This window comes from Aulonocara sp. 'chitande type north' Nkhata Bay, linkage group LG16, assembly GCF_057382095.1.
Source record: "Aulonocara sp. 'chitande type north' Nkhata Bay isolate Kocher_YH1m ecotype deep benthic linkage group LG16, A_spYH_male_GT1.1, whole genome shotgun sequence".
NCBI lineage: Eukaryota > Metazoa > Chordata > Actinopteri > Cichliformes > Cichlidae > Aulonocara > Aulonocara sp. 'chitande type north' Nkhata Bay.
Window position 1 is genome coordinate 30139087 of NC_141359.1, and position 22042 is coordinate 30161128.

General features: G+C 42.0%; 2 protein-coding genes across 2 annotated transcripts in view; one reads left to right on the plus strand and one right to left on the minus strand.

Moving 5' to 3' along the window:
- The first annotated feature begins 382 nt into the window (after positions 1-382).
- tpt1 (tumor protein, translationally-controlled 1) lies at positions 383-5919 on the plus strand. The gene is made up of 6 exons (XM_086265696.1): positions 383-538; positions 1158-1231; positions 3939-4123; positions 4213-4318; positions 5112-5228; positions 5438-5919. Exons 1-6 carry the CDS (start codon positions 511-513, stop codon positions 5438-5440), a joined length of 513 nt encoding a protein of 170 aa, XP_086121822.1. The 5' UTR covers positions 383-510; the 3' UTR covers positions 5441-5919.
- LOC147311805 (general transcription factor IIF subunit 2-like) overlaps positions 5831-22042 on the minus strand; it is a 70818-nt gene continuing 54606 nt past the window's right edge. Inside the window, exons 5-8 of the mRNA XM_086265695.1 lie at positions 14220-14301; positions 11951-12050; positions 9922-10065; positions 5831-8010 (exon numbers count right to left, since the gene is read on the minus strand). Coding sequence (XP_086121821.1) covers positions 7882-8010; positions 9922-10065; positions 11951-12050; positions 14220-14301 — 455 coding nt within the window. The 3' untranslated portion in view covers positions 5831-7881. The remainder of the gene's footprint in view (positions 8011-9921; positions 10066-11950; positions 12051-14219; positions 14302-22042) is intronic.

The window sequence follows — 22042 nt, forward strand, 5'->3', positions numbered from 1 at the left end:
CTACACCAGGAACTGCTAACAACCAAAGAAATCTAAAGGCTTTTGCTGCAGCACCCCTTAATTTTCCCCAGGAACAACTTGTAAACTGGTCAGGGAACACACATCTTTCCCCAGCAACTAATGACTCCTGGGGGCGATTGCCGACTGATATCTTATTCAATGATTGTGTAAAGATGATTCTTGAAATGCGAATTTGTGCACCATGGAGGTTGTGACATGGGGAACAATCTCAAAGAAAGGGCCTCAGAAGATCATACAACAGATTCTACAAGCTGCTCCTTTTGTGCTGTGATGATCCAGAATTTCCTAGTTCAGAATAGCTGTAGTACCACGTCTGACCACTGCACCCACAAGTGGCAGCAGAACCCGGAGCAGGAGCCGACCCACAGTGACGTCAGCAGGATGTAAATGTAGCGCCTCGCGGCCTGATCGGTCTTTTTCCTCTCCCGTGCTGTTTGGGCGGTTGGCCTGCTCTCTGTCTCTGGGAAGAATTAACACCGAAGCAGCAAAATGATCATCTACAGGGACCTTATCAGCGGTGAGTGACCTTTTTACATGTCTTCTTTCACGCTGACCGGGTAGCGTGACGGTCGCGTGTGTTATTTCACGTTTGTTGTGATGTTATAGGTGAGAGTTGGTCACACTAACGAGCTAACTCGTGTTGTCATGGTTCGGAAGTTAGCGCTAGCTAGCCAGATGCTAACTCAATCAGAAGAGTATGTGGAGTTAGCCACCCTGTTAGGCTAGCCGGTGATTGTGGCCGGTTAGCTTTTAGCTTTGCCCACACTTCGGCTCAATTAAAGTTTTATAAAAGTCTAAAAGAGCACCGGCTCAGTCACCGGTGAGGTAGCTTGGTAGTTGCCGGGGGTTGGGACTATTACTGTTGGGGTTCGTCATGGTAAAGTAACGTGGTGAATGTGGCCTTTCAGCATCCCCCCCTCTGCTGCAGTTTTATTTTTGTCCGGCAGATTTTTCTAGACTTGCCATTGTTGGTGTTTCCCCGCCACTACGCCTTACATTTTATTTTAATCGCATAAGATTCAGCCTTGAATTGTGGATAACTTTTTAGCCTCTGCTGCTGCTGTTTCTGTTCTTTTAAATGATGATGTTAGCTTGGAGTGTTGTAATATGTTCCTTCCTCCCTTTTCCTTCTACAGGTGATGAGATGTTCTCAGATGCCTTTAAAGTCAAAGAAAGTGAAAACGGGATCTTCTTTGAGGTTGAAGGAAAGGTGAGTTCGAAACCACATGTTCAACGGAGGATTTAGCCAGTTTCACCCTTTTCCAACAGCTTGTTCATTGCTGCTTTGCAGCGAAATTTAAAGTGTAGTTGGGATACACCCAAAACTAAGTTGTTTTAATAAAACCTCAGAGAATAAGTAGCTGCTTTAAGCTGCTCCCTTATTAGGGATTTATGCTTTGGTGGGAACTTACACCGTTATCTGACGCAGACCTCACTAGAAATGTAACAACACATTAGATCAATACAGCCCAAGACTGCTGTGTTGGCCTTTTCAGTATTGTCCATTCCTTCTGTGAGTGGCTTCTGGCTACTTTTTAACCAGTTTTTGAGTTCATTACTGAGAGAGTAGCCATCATTATCTCAATCTAAGGAATAATAATCATCGTATTAATGTAACATAGAAACTGCTAATTACTGGAAGGAGACTGCTGAAACTATTGGAATGGATATATGTACAAAGCAATTGGAATTTGAGGGACAAATACCAACACACACACCCAAAAAGAGAAAATGGGGGTGGGGAAAGCTGACCACAAAGGGGGGTGGGGAAAAAAATAAAGGTACTAGCATTTTATTTGTTTCTATCTTGGCTGAGCTTGCATCTAAAACACCGGGACACGATCATATGGTAATTAACAAATAATGCGTACGCTCTTTTTAAATTTATTCCCCAGTTTTGTAATTTTTCTCACAGCTTTGGTATTATTATTCGGGATGGGCCACTACCTATGTTTAAAGTAGATTGGTAGATGTTTTTTGGAGTGAGTCATGTGATTTCTGGCTGTACTTCCATGACGTCATATTGACTATGACTGAAGATGACTCATAGTTGCAGGTCTCCAATAGCGCAACTACAAGGTCCTTAACCTGCCTCAGAATCGGACAAAAAAAATTTTAAATGCTAGAACAGTTTGAAGTATCATGTTAGCTTGGTGTTTGTCTTTAAGCATACTTTAAAATTAGTCAAAGAAACTTGGTGATGTAGTTACCAGGCAAATACTTAAAGCTTTGTTTTTAAGTTAATAAAAAGTAACATTTTTAGGTTTAAACAAAAAGACGTGATTCGAAGAGGTTGGGAAACTGTTGCGGGCTACAACATTTAAGTCAGCCGGCTGTTCTTGTTAGTTACCGTATTTTCACGACCATAAGATGCACTGTACTAAAAGGCGCAGTCTCAGTTATGTGTGCCATTACTGTATTTAACACACACATAAGGCGCACTGGATCATAGGGCGCATACAAGTACCGTATGCGTATTTAAAAATAAAGCGGGAGCAAACCTGAGTTCGGTACCTTACTCACATTTCTATTACCGGTAATCGTCATCATCAACAACACACAAGCATACAAGTGTGCGTATTTAAAAATAAAGCAGGAGCAAAACTGAGTTTGGTACTCACATTTTTATCATCAATCAAACCCATCGAAGTCCTCATCCTCTGTGTCTGAATTGAACAGCTGCGCTAAATCTCCATCAAACATGCCAAGTTCACTTTCTTCACCGTGCGGCTCCTCGGAAATGATGCCGGCTTTTGCGAAAGCTCGAACAACAGTGCCAGCAGACATGTTAGCCCAAGCATCTACAATCCATTGGCAAATTGTGGCGTAACTCGCCCGGCGCTGCCTTCCACTCTTGGTGAAACTGTGGTCTCCATCGGTCATCCATCGCTCCCAGGCCGCTCGCAGCCTTACTTTGAACGGGCGGTTCACACCGATGCCCAGCGGTTGGAGCTCCTTTGTCAGGCCTCCCGGAATGACAGCAAGCTCACAGTGCATTTGTTTCACTAGTTTTTTCACATCGGCTGTGAGATGGGCACGCATAGAGTCACAGATTAAGAGCGATGGTGATGCGTGGGGAAAAAAACCACCTGGTCTCCTTACATACACCTCCCTCAGCCACTCTTTCATCATTTCCTCATCCATCCAGCCCTTTTCATTTGCCTTAATGATGATTCCTGCTGGAAACTTCTCTTTAGGCAAAGTCTTTCGCTTAAAAATCACCATAGGCGGCAGTTTCTGTCCATTAGCATGGCAGCCAAGCACAACAGTGAAAGAAGACTTTTCATACCCCGTTGTGCGTATCGCTACCGTGCTGGTCCCCTTCTTCTCCACAGTGTGACTCACCGGGATGTCAAAAGTGAGCGGGACCTCGTCCATGTTAGTGATGTGGCTGGGCTGGATGTTTTTGTCGCCGATGTGTTTGCTGCAGTAGGAGCGGAAGATGGCCAGCTTTTCCTTATAATCCGCTGGAAGTTGCTGCGCTACCGTAGTCCTGGTCCGGATGGAAAAATGGCACCGTGTCATAAAAAGTGAAAGTGAAACTGCTTTTAGCCGAATGGTGACCGTCGAAACGCTTCTCCCGCTCGTTCTTTGCTCGATGATCCACCGCTCGAGTCTTTCCTCCAACTCGGCCACACTTCACCCTTTAGCGTTCTCATTGTGTTATCTACTACGTCCTCATTACAACACACAGGGCGCACTGCGCTATAGGGCGCGCCGTACTTTTTGAAGAAAATCTAAGACTTTTAAGTGCGCCTTATGGTCGTGAAAATACGGTATACATTTTTAAATGGCTCAAAAATACTGAATTGGAGGCCAACTGATCTATTGGTATTTCCCAATCATTTACTATTGCCCTTGCTATGATGCACCAGTAATAATTGTTTTTTCTTTTTTCTTCCTCTCCTCAACTACAGACCGTCACCAGGACAGAAGGGTTTGATGATTCTCTAATTGCAGCCAACGCTTCTGCCGAGGAAGCAACCGAGGGCAACGAGTCTTCCACAATCTCCGGTGTCGACATCGTCCTGAACCACAAACTGCAGGAGACGGGCTTTGACAAGAAGCAGTACATGACTTACATTAAGGATTATGTGAAGGCGTGAGTAGCTTGATGTGCCAGTGAGAAGGAGTTCTGGTTTTGAATGATCTTCGGCTCTGTTAAATGAACGTGTCTGTTTGCATGTCTAGTGTTAAAGCCAAGCTGCAAGAGACCAAACCAGATAGAGTGGAGAGCTTTATGGCTGACATCCAACCAGAAGTCAAGAAAATCTTGGGGAACATCAAGAACTACCAGGTAGCTATACAGAGATGAAATGGCATTTTAAACCGTGTTCACACTAAATATAAAGTTTTGCCTTGCGAATACAGTAACTACAGTAATTTTTGGAAACCCTTAAAAGCCAACGGGAAGGGTGAGGAGTGTAGACAATGGGTGGAGTTTGAGTGACATTTTCAAGTCTTGTAGGAAGGCCTGCATGTCACTTTCTGAGTGTGTGTCTATACAACACTTGAGTTAAATCATGCAGCTGAAGCTCTGAAAACTGTGGCAATAACCATGTTGGCACCAGGAGAATTCAGTGTATGGGAGAATCTCAGCTGACAGGTTTTTCTTTTGGGAGTCATCATCAATTGCTAATGGATTGCTAATCCATCCTGGAGGTGGATTTGCCTCTATCATTTGTCAGTTTGTAGCTTTATAGACTGTGTGATAACATAGTGTGAATACTTGACATCTAGACTGGGTGCTACTGTTAAGTAGTGTCAAAAAGACAAGTTTAACCAGCTTGCTTGTTTGAAATAAACATGTCAGTTCTTTGGCATGTTGATCTGTGGCTGACAGCCAGCATCCCGAAGCTTGTTAATGAAACGAGGGTGATGGGGAGACTTTCCCCTGCCATCAAATTCAAGCAAAGCTGCCAAATTTGAAATTAATTTTATTAGTTTTAAAAAATGTGGCATTTTCTGTGTTCTACTGTGAATAAATTATGGGTTTAAGAGTTGCAAATCTTTGTAATCCGAACTTTTTTTTTTAATTAAAGATTTTCTGTACGACTGAGGAAGGTCTAATGGTTGCTGTTTGCTTGCAGTTTTTCACAGGAGAGTCCATGAACCCAGAGGGCATGGTTGGTCTGCTGGACTACCGTGAGGATGGCATCACACCATTCATGCTTTTCTTCAAAGATGGCCTGGAGATCGAAAAATGCGTAAGTGCTATGAAGTGGGAAAGACTTGATACATTTCTCAAGCTACAAAGTGTTTCTGCTGGAGAACATCCGTATGCCACAGTACACACACTAATTCAGTCTGGATTTCTAAATGAATGTTCCGTGTTTGTAAAATCATGCCTGCTGTCCACTTGGGTGTAGATTGTTAAATTTAATAACCACACACTGTTCCTCTCTCTTTCAAACAGTAACTACCTGGAATTACATCTGCTGTTCACCTGACTGCTGCTTCCAAAATGGCCTACAAAGCAGACTGGAGGAGCACTACCTTGCATCATGCCTGAACAGAAACATTGTCCAATTTCTTAAATATCCACATTACGGCCCACAGAACCGCTCCCAAACCTGGGGGGTGAATCAAACATGATTAGTCACCAAATACAGTTTTTAACCTTTACTTTTTTGGCTTTTGCAGTGTTTGATTTTTGTCCCAGGATTGGCCCAGTTTTTGTGATTGAAACAAAAAGGCTTGGACAGCGAGCAAAGCTCTGACTGGCTGAAAGAAGACGTTTGTTTTCCTTCTGTCTGCATACTGTTTTAGCAACAATCCATACAGGTTGGCATCACCAGACCCCTTTGAGTTTGGGTTTGTGGTTGCATTAAATAAGATTCCATCTACAAAAAAAGACTTATGGTTTAATTTGAAAATGAATAAAAACGAGTACCACAACTTTCCATTTCATTTCTGTGTCAACCTTCACTTCTGGTGCTGCAAACAGGCAGTTTGTAGGTTGGATTTCAGAATATCCTTTTTGAATTGCTTGAAAAGATGCTTTTGTAGCGTTGACAAACTGATCTCATGTGCAGTCGTCCTTGGGTTTTCTCTTTCACCTTTTTGATTCTCAGATATTTGTGAAGTGCAGAACAGTCACAGCCAGTAGCTGCTGGCAATGTAATGTGTAAGCTTCATGTATAAAAGCGAAATTCAAGAAAAAATGTTGCCATACAAAGTAATGAATAAACACAGAAATTAGGATGACTAGAGTTGGTAGTACGGAGGTTGTTCAGGAGTGAACTAAAGTGCTTGCGGCTGTTGACCCAAGGTCAGGTGTATGATGAATGCAATTTACTGATGAGATTGGTGTTAAATGTGTGAAGGTGATATGGAGGGCATCAAGTGCCAAAATTAGTTAGTGACATTAAATGTTAGTAATAAAATATCAATACATAATTTCCAATTTTATTAATGACTTAATTCATTTTGATCGTCCATAGTTTTACAGTAGTGATTCAGAGCAGCCTAGTGATCTGCAGTTTAATCCACTGCTCAAGGACTGCAGTACAAAGAAACGTGTGTAGCCAACTGTCGAACTGGTCGTTAGGACAGCACAGACATCAAATGTGTTTGTTAGTTTATCTAAGGTGGTCTTTAGTCTCAACAACTAGATAACCTTAAAATAAACCGACACTTGTTGCAAGGTTTGACAAGAAAAGGTTGTTTTCCTGTAGACTTCTATAGGATTTGTAATGTCTGCAATCACAGCTATCACCATCTAGTGGCCTTCATACAGAATGCATATTTAAGACTAATACATAGGCTTCATTTCTAAAACAAACTGCACCCATGTTTTTGTTTTTGATGATGCAGTAAGTGTGAAAGCAGAGCTGTTAATTGACTTGTACATCTTCATTCCTATCCTCACCCACAAGCTGTGGGCAGTGAATTAAAGGAGACTGAGGGTATAAGCAGGGGAAGTCTGTTCTCTCCGACGGGTGTCTGGGCTCAGGACTGTAACTTAGCTCTTCTCTACTCTTCTACACCAACACACTAGCAGCTCTTAATGTAGAGTTGGCACTGTCATGGTACCACAAAACTGCCAGGCTGAGAGCTAAGAGAGAGATTATCAGAAGAAATCCACAAAGGATTCGTAAACACGTTTTTTTTTTTTTCTTCTTCCCCATGGATGTTACCCCAACTGCTGTTATGTGGCATTTTCAAAGGGTCTCAAACCTTTTGAAATGTGGGCTACTTCTCAAAAGCAACCAAAGCAGAACTGCTTTGCACTGTGCTGGTGGGGGGAAATAAAAGAGGTAAAAGACAATTCTATTAAAGACTGTGTTTGTCTATACTTGTGACTTGTGTGAAGATGAGATCACATTTTGAAAAAAATAAGCTGGTTACAGAAGAGTTAATACTTTTGTTAATTACAAAAACCGAAATGCATGGCTTTAAAAAAAAAAAAAAAGGAAAAAAGAAAGTTGTGCTCACTACTGATCTCACTCGAAACTAATGGGAATGAGACCCGCTGACACACATTTAATAGCTGGGGTGCAGTCAGACCAGCAGCAGCAGCTGGTGTGATTCATTGTAACCATAGCTTAAGGCTGTTCATAGTTGCCATAGTAACACTCCTAGAAAGAGGCAGCATTACTAGAAGTTTCGAGCCAGTTTGCCCCTTAATCTTTGTTTTCCTCAGCAGAGGACGTTTATTTCTTTCTTTGAATACACACAAAAATTTATCCTACCACAAAAATAATGATTTTACACCACGTGCCATATTAGTTATGTTTGAGTGCACCCAAAGCTTTTTCTCCCCATAATTCTGTCAACATAAAACAAAATTACTGGAAAAAAAACAAATTTGTTGCAAATTTGAGGCCCAGAAGATACTTAATAGGACTCTGGCTCGGCCTAGGTGGTCTGCATCTCCTCCTCGTCAGATTGGTAGTGTCGGTACTCCGGCTTCAGTTCCCAGGTGCTTTTGTGAACGCCTTTGCTGTTGTATGTGCCGATTTCCCTCATGATTTCTTTCAGGTAGGTCTGTGCCAGACACAAGACGCAGCTTGAAACATGGTGCATTTAAACAGATGTGTTGCATGATTTTGTGGACAATTTGTAACTAACTGAACGCAAAGAGCAAACATTTGCACCTTGTTACTTTAACCCACACAAAGACAAAAGTATGCCTTCATTTTTCAGTTCACACCCACTTTCTCCTGTGCTTGTTCTAAACCAGTTGCTAAACCGGTACTGGCCTCATATTTATCTTTAAGTACCAGTTATTAGTATATGACACTACTGGGAGCTGGTGATTGACTCCCTGCCTTTGTCTGCTGCCTGATCCACAATACTCCAAATCCACGTGCCTCTTCCTGCATGTTGTGGTTCCACAGGAGGGCCGTCCCACATACAGGGGTGTGGAGCTCACAAATGGCTCAGAGAAGAGCCACAACTCCTTCGCACCCAAAGAAGTCAGCTCAGGCGATTTAGACACGTGTCTATGGCCCCTCCCAGGTGAGCTGTTGAACTGTGAGGAAACCCAGCGCATATGAGAGAGAGCGTGTCTCTCGATCTCCTCATGATGGACTCGAGCCACTATGGTGGTGACCACTGTTTAGAAAATTTCCCCTGAGATCCACAGGGGAAATATTGTGGGGTCTAATAAATCACTGATCTGTTTCCACAATCACTCTATGCTATAAGAATATGAGATTTCTGGCTTCTGGTGTCCTTTTTTTCCCCTCAGTTATGGATCAAGTATATTCCCAGAGTACTAAAAAGAGCTCCACTGGTAGAAGTAGTTAGTCTAAGGTTAGGTATAATCCATTTTTTGGTTCAGGGGCGTTCACGCAGGAAGCAAACAGCAGAAACTAGAAACCACAAAAAGTCAATGGCATCAGCAACTTCAACTGACAACAGAACAGAAATAGCTGCAGTTTGTGGGTCCCGAGTTAAACTTTTCTGAACTTCGAGGTAAGCGACTGAAGTGTCTTCAGGAAAACTGCCACTGATTGACATGTGACAGGGTGGCAAATACGGTAGTAGGTTACCTAGGCAACTGGATAACCCTAATAATCATCCACCAGCTACAAAGACAAGTGCAGTGAGCAAATATTCCCCTTTAGGCACAACAACCCTGGTTTAGCTGTCAGAGGGTTAGAGTGGACCTGATATGCTTTTCTTTATTTTTTTCAAAAGCACCTGTAGCATACTGTTGCAATTGTAACAAACTTATTTAAGGATCATATCAAAAAAGTACATACACGGACTCATTATTTGAAACAAGTGGCCAAAAAGCTGTTTCTTCTTACTTTAAATCATGCGCTAACATTGACTTTTGGTTTAATCAGCAGGCATGAACTCGCAAGCAGGGGCTACTCTTTGGTAGATCAGACAATCCTCTGCAATGACCAGCAGGTGTCTCTGTTGAGCTTGTAAAGATGCGGCCGCCAACTGATGAATAACCGTAATGTGCTTCAAGACTTTTCATAATGGGCATTTCGGTTACTTTAGTTCAGTTAATTTGAGTGCTAGCCAAGTGCTTTAGGAGAGAAATGATGGTGTGGAGTGTATTGGGGCGTTTGACTCCTACTCAGCCACTGGTTATGCAATCAGATGCAATCAGAGGGAGAGGAGGACCTAAAGGTCTCATCAGCACCTACACATTTCTGTTCACTGCGAGCTGGAATGAATCCACTGCACTGTATCGATTCATGCCATGTGTGCGTGTGCACACGTTGGCCCAAATTTCAGCCACAACAGATAGTGTGAACAGGCATGAACGTCACACCGTGGGCGATTTGTTCAAATTTAACAAAGCAAGGTGGATAGTGGGCAGGTGTATTGGGTTTTTTTATGCTTTTTACAGTGATGCTGTTGCATGTGTGCATGTTTGAGTGTGTGTACATGTTACCTGTTTCACATGGGTTTGTGTGCGTGCACGCTGCTCACCACAGGTTGTTTGGTGATGTCCACCAGCGCCTTAATGTTGTAATACTGGTGCTTCTCGAAGGCCGAGAAGAGCATGTCCAACACGAGCTGACGTTCAGCTCTCACCATCTTCCCTTCAGTCTTCTTTTTCTTCTCATACTCCATCTTAGACCCAAACTCAGTATTAAAACTGATGACAGTAACATTAATGACAGTTAAAATGCTATATAATATAGCCAGACTAAAGACAACTAAACTCATTTCAGTTGGATTTAAACACCAAAAATTGTGCACTGACTGTTTTCTCCTGATTTGAATCAGCAACTGATGGCACACTTGTTGCATTCCCCCCTTGGCTTGTTCAGTTTTCACATAGAATTCAAACGGAACCAAAATGCATTACTGAACGCCAAAGTCTAGGACCTAAACCTGGAAGCGCTTTGTTGTTATCTTGGAACAGGTTCTGAGGTCATATCCCCACAAATTAACCCCACCAAAGGGGAAAATGAGCCAGAGGCAATTAACCTGGAAGACCACAGAAAATACAGATCACAGATGGGTCTAGCGGCTGTATCTGAAAAATGCAAAAGTGGACCTTAAACTTGCATTCTTTCAAACTGCGACTTTTTTAGCTGCAAAAATAAGTATGAGGAAATGACCTGACTGGTCACTTGACCTAAAGAAATAATCTTAAAACCTTAAACAAGGTTTTATTAAGTCTTTGTTGCTCATTAAATTTTCCTTAATATAGAATGATTTTCTTCCAGTAAAATCTTCTAATTTAACCAATAAAGCGGAGTATGCTTTGTTGAAATGCTGTGATCCAAGTTTCACCCATCAAGGTTAAATGGTTATGATCAAAACACTCAAATGGACATCACAAGCCAATGGATGTCCATCTTTTATGTACAGTCTATGAAATTGCTGTAGACCAAAGACGCCAAGTCAATATATAAACCTGTTAGTTTAAAATATTAATAAAATTGTGACCTACAGAAGGTAAAATACCTTTCATACCATAATTATTCCCTTCAAGAGGTTACATTACAAAAACTACATATATATGTGGGTTTTGATTCGCAAAGTGTGGGCTGCAACCTCCTGGTGGGCCATAAAGGTACTGCAGGTGGGAAACGAGAAGTCTTGTTTATTTAAAAAAAAATTTAACTGAACTATTTAACCTTTTTTAGCACATCGTAGCGGTTAAGACAGTCACCTAACACGTGAAAGAGCCACAACTGGATACAAACAGCTCCTGTAAAATTTCCAAAACTTATAATAGATAAAAATATAATTTAAAAGAATTCCCCTTAATCCTGTAAAAGAATGCGATAAGATGCACTTTTATAAAATGCCTTTTTAGGTGTTTTTTTTTAGTAATTTAGTTAAAAATTTCCATGAAATATTTATATTTTAAGATGGAACTGAACAAATGCAACAAAGCTGAGGAATTAAAAAACAAACAAAAAAAGTTCCCTCCATTTCTAATCTATTTTTAATCCTGAACTCATCTTATATCTCATTTTTAGCTGGGAAAGAACTTAATACTGAAAAGTAAAGGTGCTGATGGAGAATCAAGTTCAGCAAGCGAACCATTAGAAGATCAAAATGCATTAAAGAAAACACAAAGAAAAGTATTATCTGCTTGTGTGATGAAGAGATTGATGAAGTGATGAAGGCTGGGTCATTAATACATTTCAAACTGTGCCGTCTGAAGTTTGATGTGATTCATTCTGGTTGAGAGAGACTTTTAAGTTACTTTATGAAAGACGACCTTGCAGGTGGCAACATTACGTCAGCACAACAGCTTTTTTTTTTTACCCTACAATGCCAAGTGTATCCTATTAGATCCATGAGTTTTTAAGACTTCTACATCAACAGTGGTATTTTTTCCTTGCCCAGCTACTGTGAGCAGCAAACAGTAATACAAATTAAAACTCACATATAAATGTTGATATTCAATTTCTTTTTTTTTTGTCAAACAGGTGATACAATGAGTCAAACTAGTTACAGACACATGCATACAAGGACTGCTGATATTACTTCTCACATTGAAATCATGGTTGGCCACAGGCTTGAAAATGGTGGTGACAGCTCTCTCCAGCTGCTGTGACAAACGCTGAGGCTTGATGGACTCTTTAATCTGCAATCTGACACACACACACACACACACACACACACACACACACACACACACACAGAGAGAAAGTTTCCTCTATCATCTGTGCTCTAACGTCTAATGTGATCTCAGCTGACAGATTGGCCTGTTGGCACAAAACACAACTGTCATAACCTTGGGCTTGAGCTAAGCAAACAAGTAATGGCAGCTACTTTGCTTGAAGATATCCTGCTTTCTATTTATTTATTTTTTTGACTTTCATTAATCTTGACTCACATTTTTTTTTATTAAAGTTCGACCATCAAATCAAACAGCAAAGCACTCTGCCTCCCTGATGTCCTGCCATAATCACTGTGATAACTGATATTGGCCACAAGCACTCCTGCTTCAGTGCTGCCATTAGTGAAGCCGATTGTCCTCCCCATTTATAAATAAACCCAATAATGATCAAATTGGATCTAATGCATACATTTATTCGATTGAATATGTTCACTAATGTACCGGAAAAGGTGGCAAAGAGCTTCATATAATCATTTGAAAATGTAGCGAAACTATTCTTGAATTGTGTCCACACACACAGACGCCACCATGACAACATAATGTCCTTCATTATCCTGTAGCCTGAAATGATGGAGGGCCATTTGTCAGCTGCTGTCCAACTGGGAGATTAAAAAACTGGATCCAAAAGTGAAGAATTTTCTTCTCAAGTTTGTGTCGAAGTACAAATCAGACAGATCTAAGTTCGCTCCGTGCTCTGTGTTAGATAAATACTGCCGTCCTGTAATGTTTAAGGAGGATCTCAGCTTTGTTACGAACACACACCGGCCATGTTAGGGACAGAGGACGTAAGACTGCTTTTTTGCACTTCAGCTTTCAAGGTGCTTTTTGTTAGTTCTAATGTGCCTCGCTGATTTGATGGTCGACAGAGGAAGCGTCTCACACACTGCTGTGTTTTGTGTTTGCCTTCGGTTGGATTGTAGCAGTGCATCTGCCACAGTGATGCTGTTGCTATAGCAATGCCATCCTCCAACTCTGGCTGGAATAGCATAATCCAATGAAGAGGAGACAGAAACCAGTTTGGAAATAAAAAAATTTAAACCCCCCCCCCCCCAAAAAAAAAACAGCCTGAGTGGACTCAAGTGTTTAGTGTACACAAATTAACAGTTGCAGTCGTGATCCTGTCAGCACGCTGCCAACTTGTCTACTCACGCTGGAATTAATTCACAACACTTGAATAGATTTCGTGCTTTTCAGGGGTGAAAGAAGCAAATTCAACAGCACGCTTCCAAAACAACAAATAAAACCCTTACTGCTTTGTGTGTTTGATGTACATTTGTGTTTGATGCTCTCCAAATGTCATACTTTGTTACCAGTGCACCTCTAAAATATCTGCGTTTGATGGACCACAATGTATCTGACTTCCCTGAACTTGCAGCGACTGTTTTTATATTTTTATACAGCCTCCTATTATCAAGGACTGAAAAGTAATTAGGCAAACTAAGAGAATTTTAAACATGAGGATTGTTTTTCGTACAATCAAGTCTAGAACCCAGGGACACCACCAATCGGTTGCTGTGTTCTGAGATGAGATGCTCTGCCAGGGATTTGCTGCAGCCACCTTCAGTTGCAGCTTGTTTGTTGTTTTTTCTGCATTCAGTTTTGTATCTAATGCCTTCAACTTATTTGCTCTGAACCTGAGCAGAGATTATAGGTCTGTCATCAATAAACACCAGTGATCCGGTTCCGCTGGCAGCCATGTACATGCCCGTGCCAGCATGTTTGACAGATGACATGGTTTGACCTGTTTCCATCTTTCTTCATACTTTTCTCTTTCCTAATTCTAGTACAAATTAATCGTGGCTTTATCTTTTTTTTTTTTTCTTCCCAGAACTTCATTTTTAGATGTTTTCTGGCAAAGTCTAATTTGGACTTCTTGAGTGTAACCAGCTTGTTGTGCCTTGCTGCAAACTCTCTGTATTTCCATGCATGAAGGCATCTCTTGGTTGTAGAATGTGACAATGATACATCTACCTCCTCGATAGAGTTCCTAACTCTCTTTTCTGTCTGTATATTATTCTAATCAACTGCAATAAGAACCACTGTAACGTTTAAGTTTTGGGGATTACATCATCTCAAGCAAGATGAATTTAACAGCTTTCAAACTGCAGCATTTGGAAGAGAAATTTCAGCGTTCACTCACTTCTTCAGCTTCATGTAGCTGTCAGTGACGACTGGTCTGCATTCGGCTCGGTGCACCACCATCCCCTCCAGACTGATTTCATCTACAACAAAGACAGTGACTCAACTGCTTAATCATGATTCAGACACACAGATTCTGTAAGTGGAGGGAAGTCTTTGTTATCCACATTTTATTGATGTGTAACTCAAACAACACACACACACACACACACTTACACTTTTATTGAACTGCAGGTATCTTTAGTGCACATTTGGAAGAATCAGTTTACAAGTAACTACCAGAAACTGTTTTTAACCTCTTGAGAACTTGGGTGAATGCACACATTCCTACCTTCAGCCTATTTGAAGTGGACTTGCAATGCATTTCCTTATTTTCTATCTTATATATCTAAACTGTTGCATTTTAGATACTTTAAAAAATGGGCAAGTTTCACTTAATGAGGTATTCATGAATAATCTCTGTTAGAAGTTCAGACTTCAGACTGCTGTAGATGCTTGCTTTCTAACTTAATTTTTATTTGCTTTTTATACTGAGGTTTTCTGACATCATGAGTACATTGCTCGTGAGATGTCCACCATATGGGACAGGATACAGCCACCAGTTGCTAGGGAAACATGTATTCCCCGACTGGTCGGTAGTGGTTCCTTAATGTTGGTTGATATCAGCTGATATCAGCTGATATCAGATGTTGCTGCAGAAGAAACTTCCTGGTGATTGCTTTGGTTGCTAGCAGATTGTGTGTTTGCAGACTGCTAACAAACTACTAGCTGAGGAGTAGCAAACCTTGAAAAAGCACGATGGAAAGCAGAAATGGAGACGGCTCACCTTTGAAGTAAATGTTGTGTCTCGGAGTTGAAAACAACATGTTCAAAAACTTTGAACGCAAACAGTCTAGCCACAGGCGGTTGCTAGGCCTCATTCCATCGCGACCATGTACGTTCAAAATAGCTGACAAGTTAACATCATGTCACGGTCTCCTGTCTGCAAAACCTCAAATCTTGGGCTTGTTTGATGTTACCTGGCAGGGTTTTCCTCACTCGGTCACAGAACAAGACCACAGCCCACGTTCTTCATCTGATTCAAAAATCTTTTCCCATTAATGTTGCACTGAGTGTTTATGCATGTGTTTGTCCACTCTGCATTTAATCATTAGTTATTATTAACCTCACTCCTAAATAGTCACATCATGTAGCCTTGTAGATGATTGTTAAAGCTGGATCTTGTACAGAGTAAAGCTAAGGGACGAGACTGTGCCATATGTAAAAGGCTACATTGAACTCTCTCAACGTGACTGACAGCAGACAGCAGAAGATGAAGTCTTGAGTGGGGGATAAATGGAAAGGGCAGATGAAGATGATGATGATGAGGGAGACTGCGACAGTGAAATTGAACGCGATAATTAAAGGCCGTTACACGGATGTGACAGTCTATGATGACAGCAGATCACACCTTTTTGCTCCACACCACGTCCTTTTCTACTCTGAAGATTCACAATTATTCACACTGAGTGTTTACCTGCATTTTCAAGCAACAAAAACAACCAGCCTGCACGCCCACTCTCACTACCCCCGTGCATAAAAGCTTTTTGAGGATTCCTCATTGAAGGTCATTTAATGTGGGGGCTGTGGTGCCCCCTGGTTTTCAGAAACTAAAGCTCACTGTGTTTCTAAAAACGTCAGTGTGCATTCGTCGGTGGTACCATTGAGACTCGAGTAGGGCCCAACCTGGACCGATTAGGAGCTTTTCCAACATAAGAGCCAAACCCATGGCTTTAACAAGGAGACACAAAACACAATTTTTTAAAAAAGATACTTGTTGTGGTCATTTTGCATCTCTTTATACTCGTTTCAGCACCTCTCACAGGGAGAGTACAGGAAACAGTTGGAGAGGGCAGTTAAAACGTTTAGATATACTTGCTGTAATCTGTTCAAAATTCAATCATCAGCATTAAAGTTAGTCAGACTCTTTTTTTGGGAGCGCATTACATTAATTTCTCCCAAAATACACTTTCTGAGATTTGTGATACACCTCTGAATGTCTTCTATCGCCACAAAGCACCTGAACCCAGCTGCACATCAGTTTAGACACAGACCGCAATTTACCAACACTTTCCAATCCAATCTGTCACAGCAGGAGACAATACGCAACGAGCACAAGTGCTTCAAAAGCCAGGTGTGCTGCTAGAAGGAGCCTCAAACATGCTCGTAGCCGTAATTGCTGTCAGTGGAGCGCTACAAATAGCTGAGTGCACTGAATAAACTACGTAGCTCGTTTATCAAGTGTAGCTGTCTCTTTTAAACAAGTGCACCAAACTGCATAATTACTGGATTCGCTCATAAGACTGGAAACGGACAAGCTGCTGTATCTTTATGCGTACGTTTAGATGCAAGGGACTTTTATTTGATCACATCCAGAGAGTTTCACTTTCACACATTTCAACTAGCATAAAGCATCAAGTGAACATACTTATAGTCCAGCCAGAACTCGCAGCTTGACATTTCCTGCCGTTTGTCATTCACCCTGCACAAAGGTTTTTCTTTTGTTAGATTTATTTTCAAGCTGTTCTTTCATTAGGTGCTTTAGCCAATTATCCAACTGCCCAACCCACAACCTTGTTGCTGAACCGTTTGATGCCTCTTCTGCTCCTCTCCAATCATTATCGGGAGCAGTTTTCTGTTTTCTTTTTTTCTGAACGTTCAGGAAATGCCGGAGTCCAGTTGGTGAGCGTTGGCGTCAGATTGGCAGCGGCTCTCGCTATTGTGCATTGTTGGCATCGTTTGTAGCCGGACGCGCAAAAAGGTCCAAAAAGCCACTACATTTTACACTCATCATTTAACAAAACCAGCAGAAAGACGAAGATGCTCTAAGGGTAAACAGAAAGAGCGAGTCTACAGGGAGGCCAGCAAATAGTTGGCGAGGCATTCATAATGAATAGCCTGATAGGCCTGAGTGACCTGTGCAGTGGAGAGACAAGCTGTCAAACTTATTTTAACAGGCTCTTCTTATTTTTGAGGTGGTAAATCCTGTAAATCCTTGATGGCTACACACCAACCCTCTCATATCCATCTGCACCCTGTACATTTTTCCTTTTTGTTTCAGTCCCTCCTACTTGAAACGGGGGCATAATGCAAAGAAACGGTCCCCGGCATAGACGTCTTTCCCTCTTGGACGTCATCCAAAGAAACGTCAGTTTCTGATGACGGAGGTGCAGCAGGATCTCCTGTCAGTCGGCTTCTTTTGTTCCCTCATCTGCGTTAGCCCAGATGCAGCATCCTGTCCAGATTATTACAAGGGTGCATATCATAGCTTGCGAGGCAGTTATTGTTTTACCGATCTTCTCCCAAATGACTAAATAACGTAAAAAATATGTCTCTGCATGTTGGCCCATAAAAGCACATGCATATGCTCTACTAACCCATAATGAAAGCACAATTACATTTTAATCTAGGCTGCCTGAAAATTTTAGGATTTTATATACTGAATAAAAAAAACCCCCCACATACACTAACAAATATATACACTGTACTGTCCATATCCATTAGTTTTAACAGGATATTAAATAAGAAACTCTAGAAGTTCATTTATTGCTGATATAAACTGTAGCGCTGTGGCAAAGTAACAGCTATTGAATCATTTAATATGAAGCTCAACCCTTCTGAGGGAAACCTCAGTGCTAAGTTTTAATTATGAAAGTGCAAGAAACAATGAAACATGGCAAATATAATTGTGGTTCAGATAGGATTGTACAAAAAAAGTGAAAACTATCTATTGGAGCCACTATCTCTGCTGTTTTTGATGATCCCTGATGTCGTCGCTGCCCTTCCTGTTCTGGCTCACTTTTCAATCAGCGTTTGATCTACACACAATGTCATCCATGTTGATACTGATCTGTTGGGTCTTTGGAGGCCTGCACGCAAGCGCACCTACTTAGGTTTCATACCCTTCTGTGTGGGCTCTGCGTAGGCAAATAGACATGAGTGCAGAACCGTATAACAGGCGTGAGACTGCATGCCTCCACCTCTCACTGTGCATGAACGCAACTGAAGATAGTGAGCTTCATTCATAGTTTGTATACATGTGCGCATTTGTGCATAAACAATGCTTATGATCATTCCAACAGCATATCTGGAATGACATTAATACCATTTAATATCAAAATTAATTAATTTATTATCTTGTAGCAGCCTTGAGGGGTCCTTGAGGGGTGACTAGTGCAAAGACTCATGGGACTGTTCATGTTGATGTTAATCTGTTAATTTAAGATGCTATGACAGTTATTGCATTTATGTTTTGTTGGTCCTTCATTGTTACTGTTACGTTATCATCTGAACTCCAGTGTTTTCTTGTCTGCTTGTCTGAAGGTGACGTTGAGTGCGGCTGCCAATTTGCCACCGTGACTTAGACTGTTGAGGCAATTAATGACCTCTGGTCACTGTTCATGTTTGCAGGGTTGTGTGTTAATGCTAATAAGACGACAAAGAGTGGTGCACAGAACACAAGAGCCGCAAACACACAGCAGCAAGTGTTTCTTGTGGTTTGTGTTCAGATATTTTTATTCTGTTAGGCTTTTCTTTTCTCCACATCAAGTTATTATTATTGTATTGAGTTATTTATTTTACCTGAGCCATAAGTCCATGACAATGTTGGACAGGCGTCTCTCAAAGAACAACGTAATCGCTTCCTTTGTGATCCAGGAAACCTGCTTCCTTCTAAAGAGAAATGGACACGTGGCAGAAAGCAAAACATGGACTGAAACCTGATGTCCCAGAGGTGTTCTTTTGGATTTAGGTCAGGTGAGCATGGGGGCCAGTCAGAGGTATCAATTCCTTCTCTATGAACTGCCTGGATACTCTCGCCATATAAGGTCGGACGTCGTTGTGCACCGGGAGAAAACCCAGGGTATGACAGTGCATCCAAGGATTTCGACCAATAGCAGTCAGGGTGCCACTGCCTAGCCTGTAAAGGTCTGTGCATCCCTCCATGGACATCCCTCCCCAAATCACTCTTGACCTGCTACCAAACCGGTCATGCTGAATGATGTTACAGGCAAGGTAATGTTCTCCTGAGAGCTCCTACTCGCTCTTGAGACTGTGCTGGGAGAGGTATTGTCTCATGCTACCAGTACTGACACTGACCCAAGCCAAATGCAAAACCAGAGTGGAAAAACTAATCAGTCTGTGGCCTCAACCTTTAGAAGTGTTTTGGGGGTTGTCTCATTGTTGCCAATTTAATTACCAGCAAATCAGCTGAAACTGATTAACAACCTCCTCTGTTACGTAACTGACCAGATCAATATTCAAGAAGTTTCAATTACTTGATGCTACACTCTGATTAAAAAGCAGTCCTTTAATTATTTACATTTTGTTTAGTCGTGTCGTTTCCATTTTAGAAAACAGGGAAAACAGGTGGAAACAGTGAATTTGTTGGGGACTATTATAAGCAGTGGATAAATTTGCACTTTGTAGATCACAGAGGCTGAACATGTCACTCAGTGCTGCGGCTCGCTTGTGTTTAAAAAGAAAGAAAAAAAACAAAAACCTTTTTTATATTCAACAATGGAGCCCTTGTCTGCAAGATAAGTGACTGCATGTATGCATGCATGTATGTATATATGTTTACGTATTCAGTGATGACCAAAGCTGAACAAAAAGCAGATGCAACGCCACAGTCACCATAGTAACCATCACACCACCACCTGACATTATGTGTCACACAACATTTCATCAACTGCCCGCCAAGAGTCCGTTTTTTAAATCTTGAGGGGACAAACACTAAGGTGTCAGAGATTTCTCACTAATGTTCATCTTTTTTTCCCCCACTAATGGATGCAATTATGTGCAATTATTGGCCAGTGAGTGCCAGAGCAACACGCCTAAAAACACACCCACACATGAGAAACGTGTGCACACAAGCACCGCGCCGCTGAGCATCCTTCGCCTTCATCCCCGTTATGAAGTAGTTGCGGTCAAACAGATTCAAGGACAAGCGGATTGTTTTCCTCCTGCCATTCAAGTCTTCCAGTTTCCTCTTTCCGAGGCCCGAAAGGACACTGATTGTAGCAGAGAAGCGCCTTTGTAAACATGAACAGCATGAACAGCAGAGAGAGCGAGAGGACCAGCATGGGATGATGACTGACCACATCAAATGTAGCTTCAGGCGTCTGTGTGGGAGGAACACTTGAGACGAGCTGCAGACTCCTGCACAACGGCTTTACTATAAAACTCAAGCACTACATGAATATTGTGGTCCACACCTTCAACAGACGATCGATATTTTAATTCTCCCACGCACATATCATTCACAGGGCCTCATTACTCTTCAGTGATACAGACATGTCATGGCTGTTACTCAACCATATCAATGAAATCATGAATATAACATAACACAACCACACCGACGTGAACAGATTCTCTCTTTGTCATGCTTTTTATTTTCCTTTTCCATATTAGGATTCCTGAGGAATAAAACACATGTGAATGAAGCAAATCTCCAGGTGAGGATGCTTGAATTAAGCAGCTGAAATTGTGATCGTTATTGTCGGATGACTTGTTTTGTTTTTTTAAATCAACATTGTCTAACACAGAAGATGGCTAAAGAATCTCCAAGGGTAAAATCGTGTGATGTTTTCAGAATCAGGCTGTGCATGCCTCTGTATGCTAGCAAAAACTAATCAACCAGCCCTCTCCTCTCTGATTCATCCTGAGCGTGTGCTGACTGGCTGTGGCAGTCCTGTTATCAGGTTTGGATTTATAATTTAAGCTTACCAACACTGGTTTAGAACAGAAGCCTGAATCAGACAGCCCAATGTGAGGTGGGTTTTTAGTCTTCTTCCGCTTTAGTTTGATTTTGCACATGACTCCCATCTCCCTTATTTGTATTTGATCTTTGTGAGCAATTGGACATCAGCAGCATTGCATGATCCTCCATCCATCCATCTTCTTCCGCTTATCCGGGCCCAGGTCGTGGGGGTAGCAGAGAAGCCCAGACCTCCCTCTCCTCAGCCACTTCACCCAGCTTGTCCGGGAAAACACCAAGGCGTTCCCAGGCCAGCTGAGAGATTTAATCTCTTCAGCATGCCCCGGGCCCTCCTCCCGGTGGGACATGCCAGGAACACCTCGCCCAGGAGGCATCCTTGTCAGATGCCCGAACCACCTCAACTGGCTCCTTTTGATATGGAGCAGCAGTGGCTCTACTCTGAGTCCCTCCCAGATGTCTGAACTTGTCACCCTATCTCTTAAGGGGTCTCCAGCCACCCTTCGGAGGAAGCTCATTTCCATGGCTTGTATCCACTATCCTGTTCTTTCGGTCACTACTAGTGACCATAGGTGAGGGCAGGGATGTAGATCGACCGGTAAATCGAGAGCTTCGCTTTTACGCTCATCTCTCTCTTCATCACAATGGACCGGTGCAGCGTCCGCATCACTGCAGCCACAGCACCAATTCGTCTGTCGATCTCCGGCTCCCTTCTCCAGTCACTCGTGAACAAGACCCCAAGATACTTAAACTCCTCCACTCGGGGCAGGAACTCGTCCCCGACCCAGAGTGGATCACCCTTTTCTGGCTGAGAACCATGGCTGCGAACCGTTCCAGTGCGAGCTGGAGGCCACTACCCGATGACGCCAACAGAACCACATCATCTGTGAAAAGCAGAGATGAGATTCTGAGACCACCTGCGTGATCCTGTACATTAGATTCATTTAACCCACAGACACAACCATGACATAGACTTATTGTAGCTCAGGTGGCAGAACGGAAAGGTACATGCATGACTCTATGAGATTAGATGGTACTGCACAGGAGAAAACTGCAACACCAAAGACAAC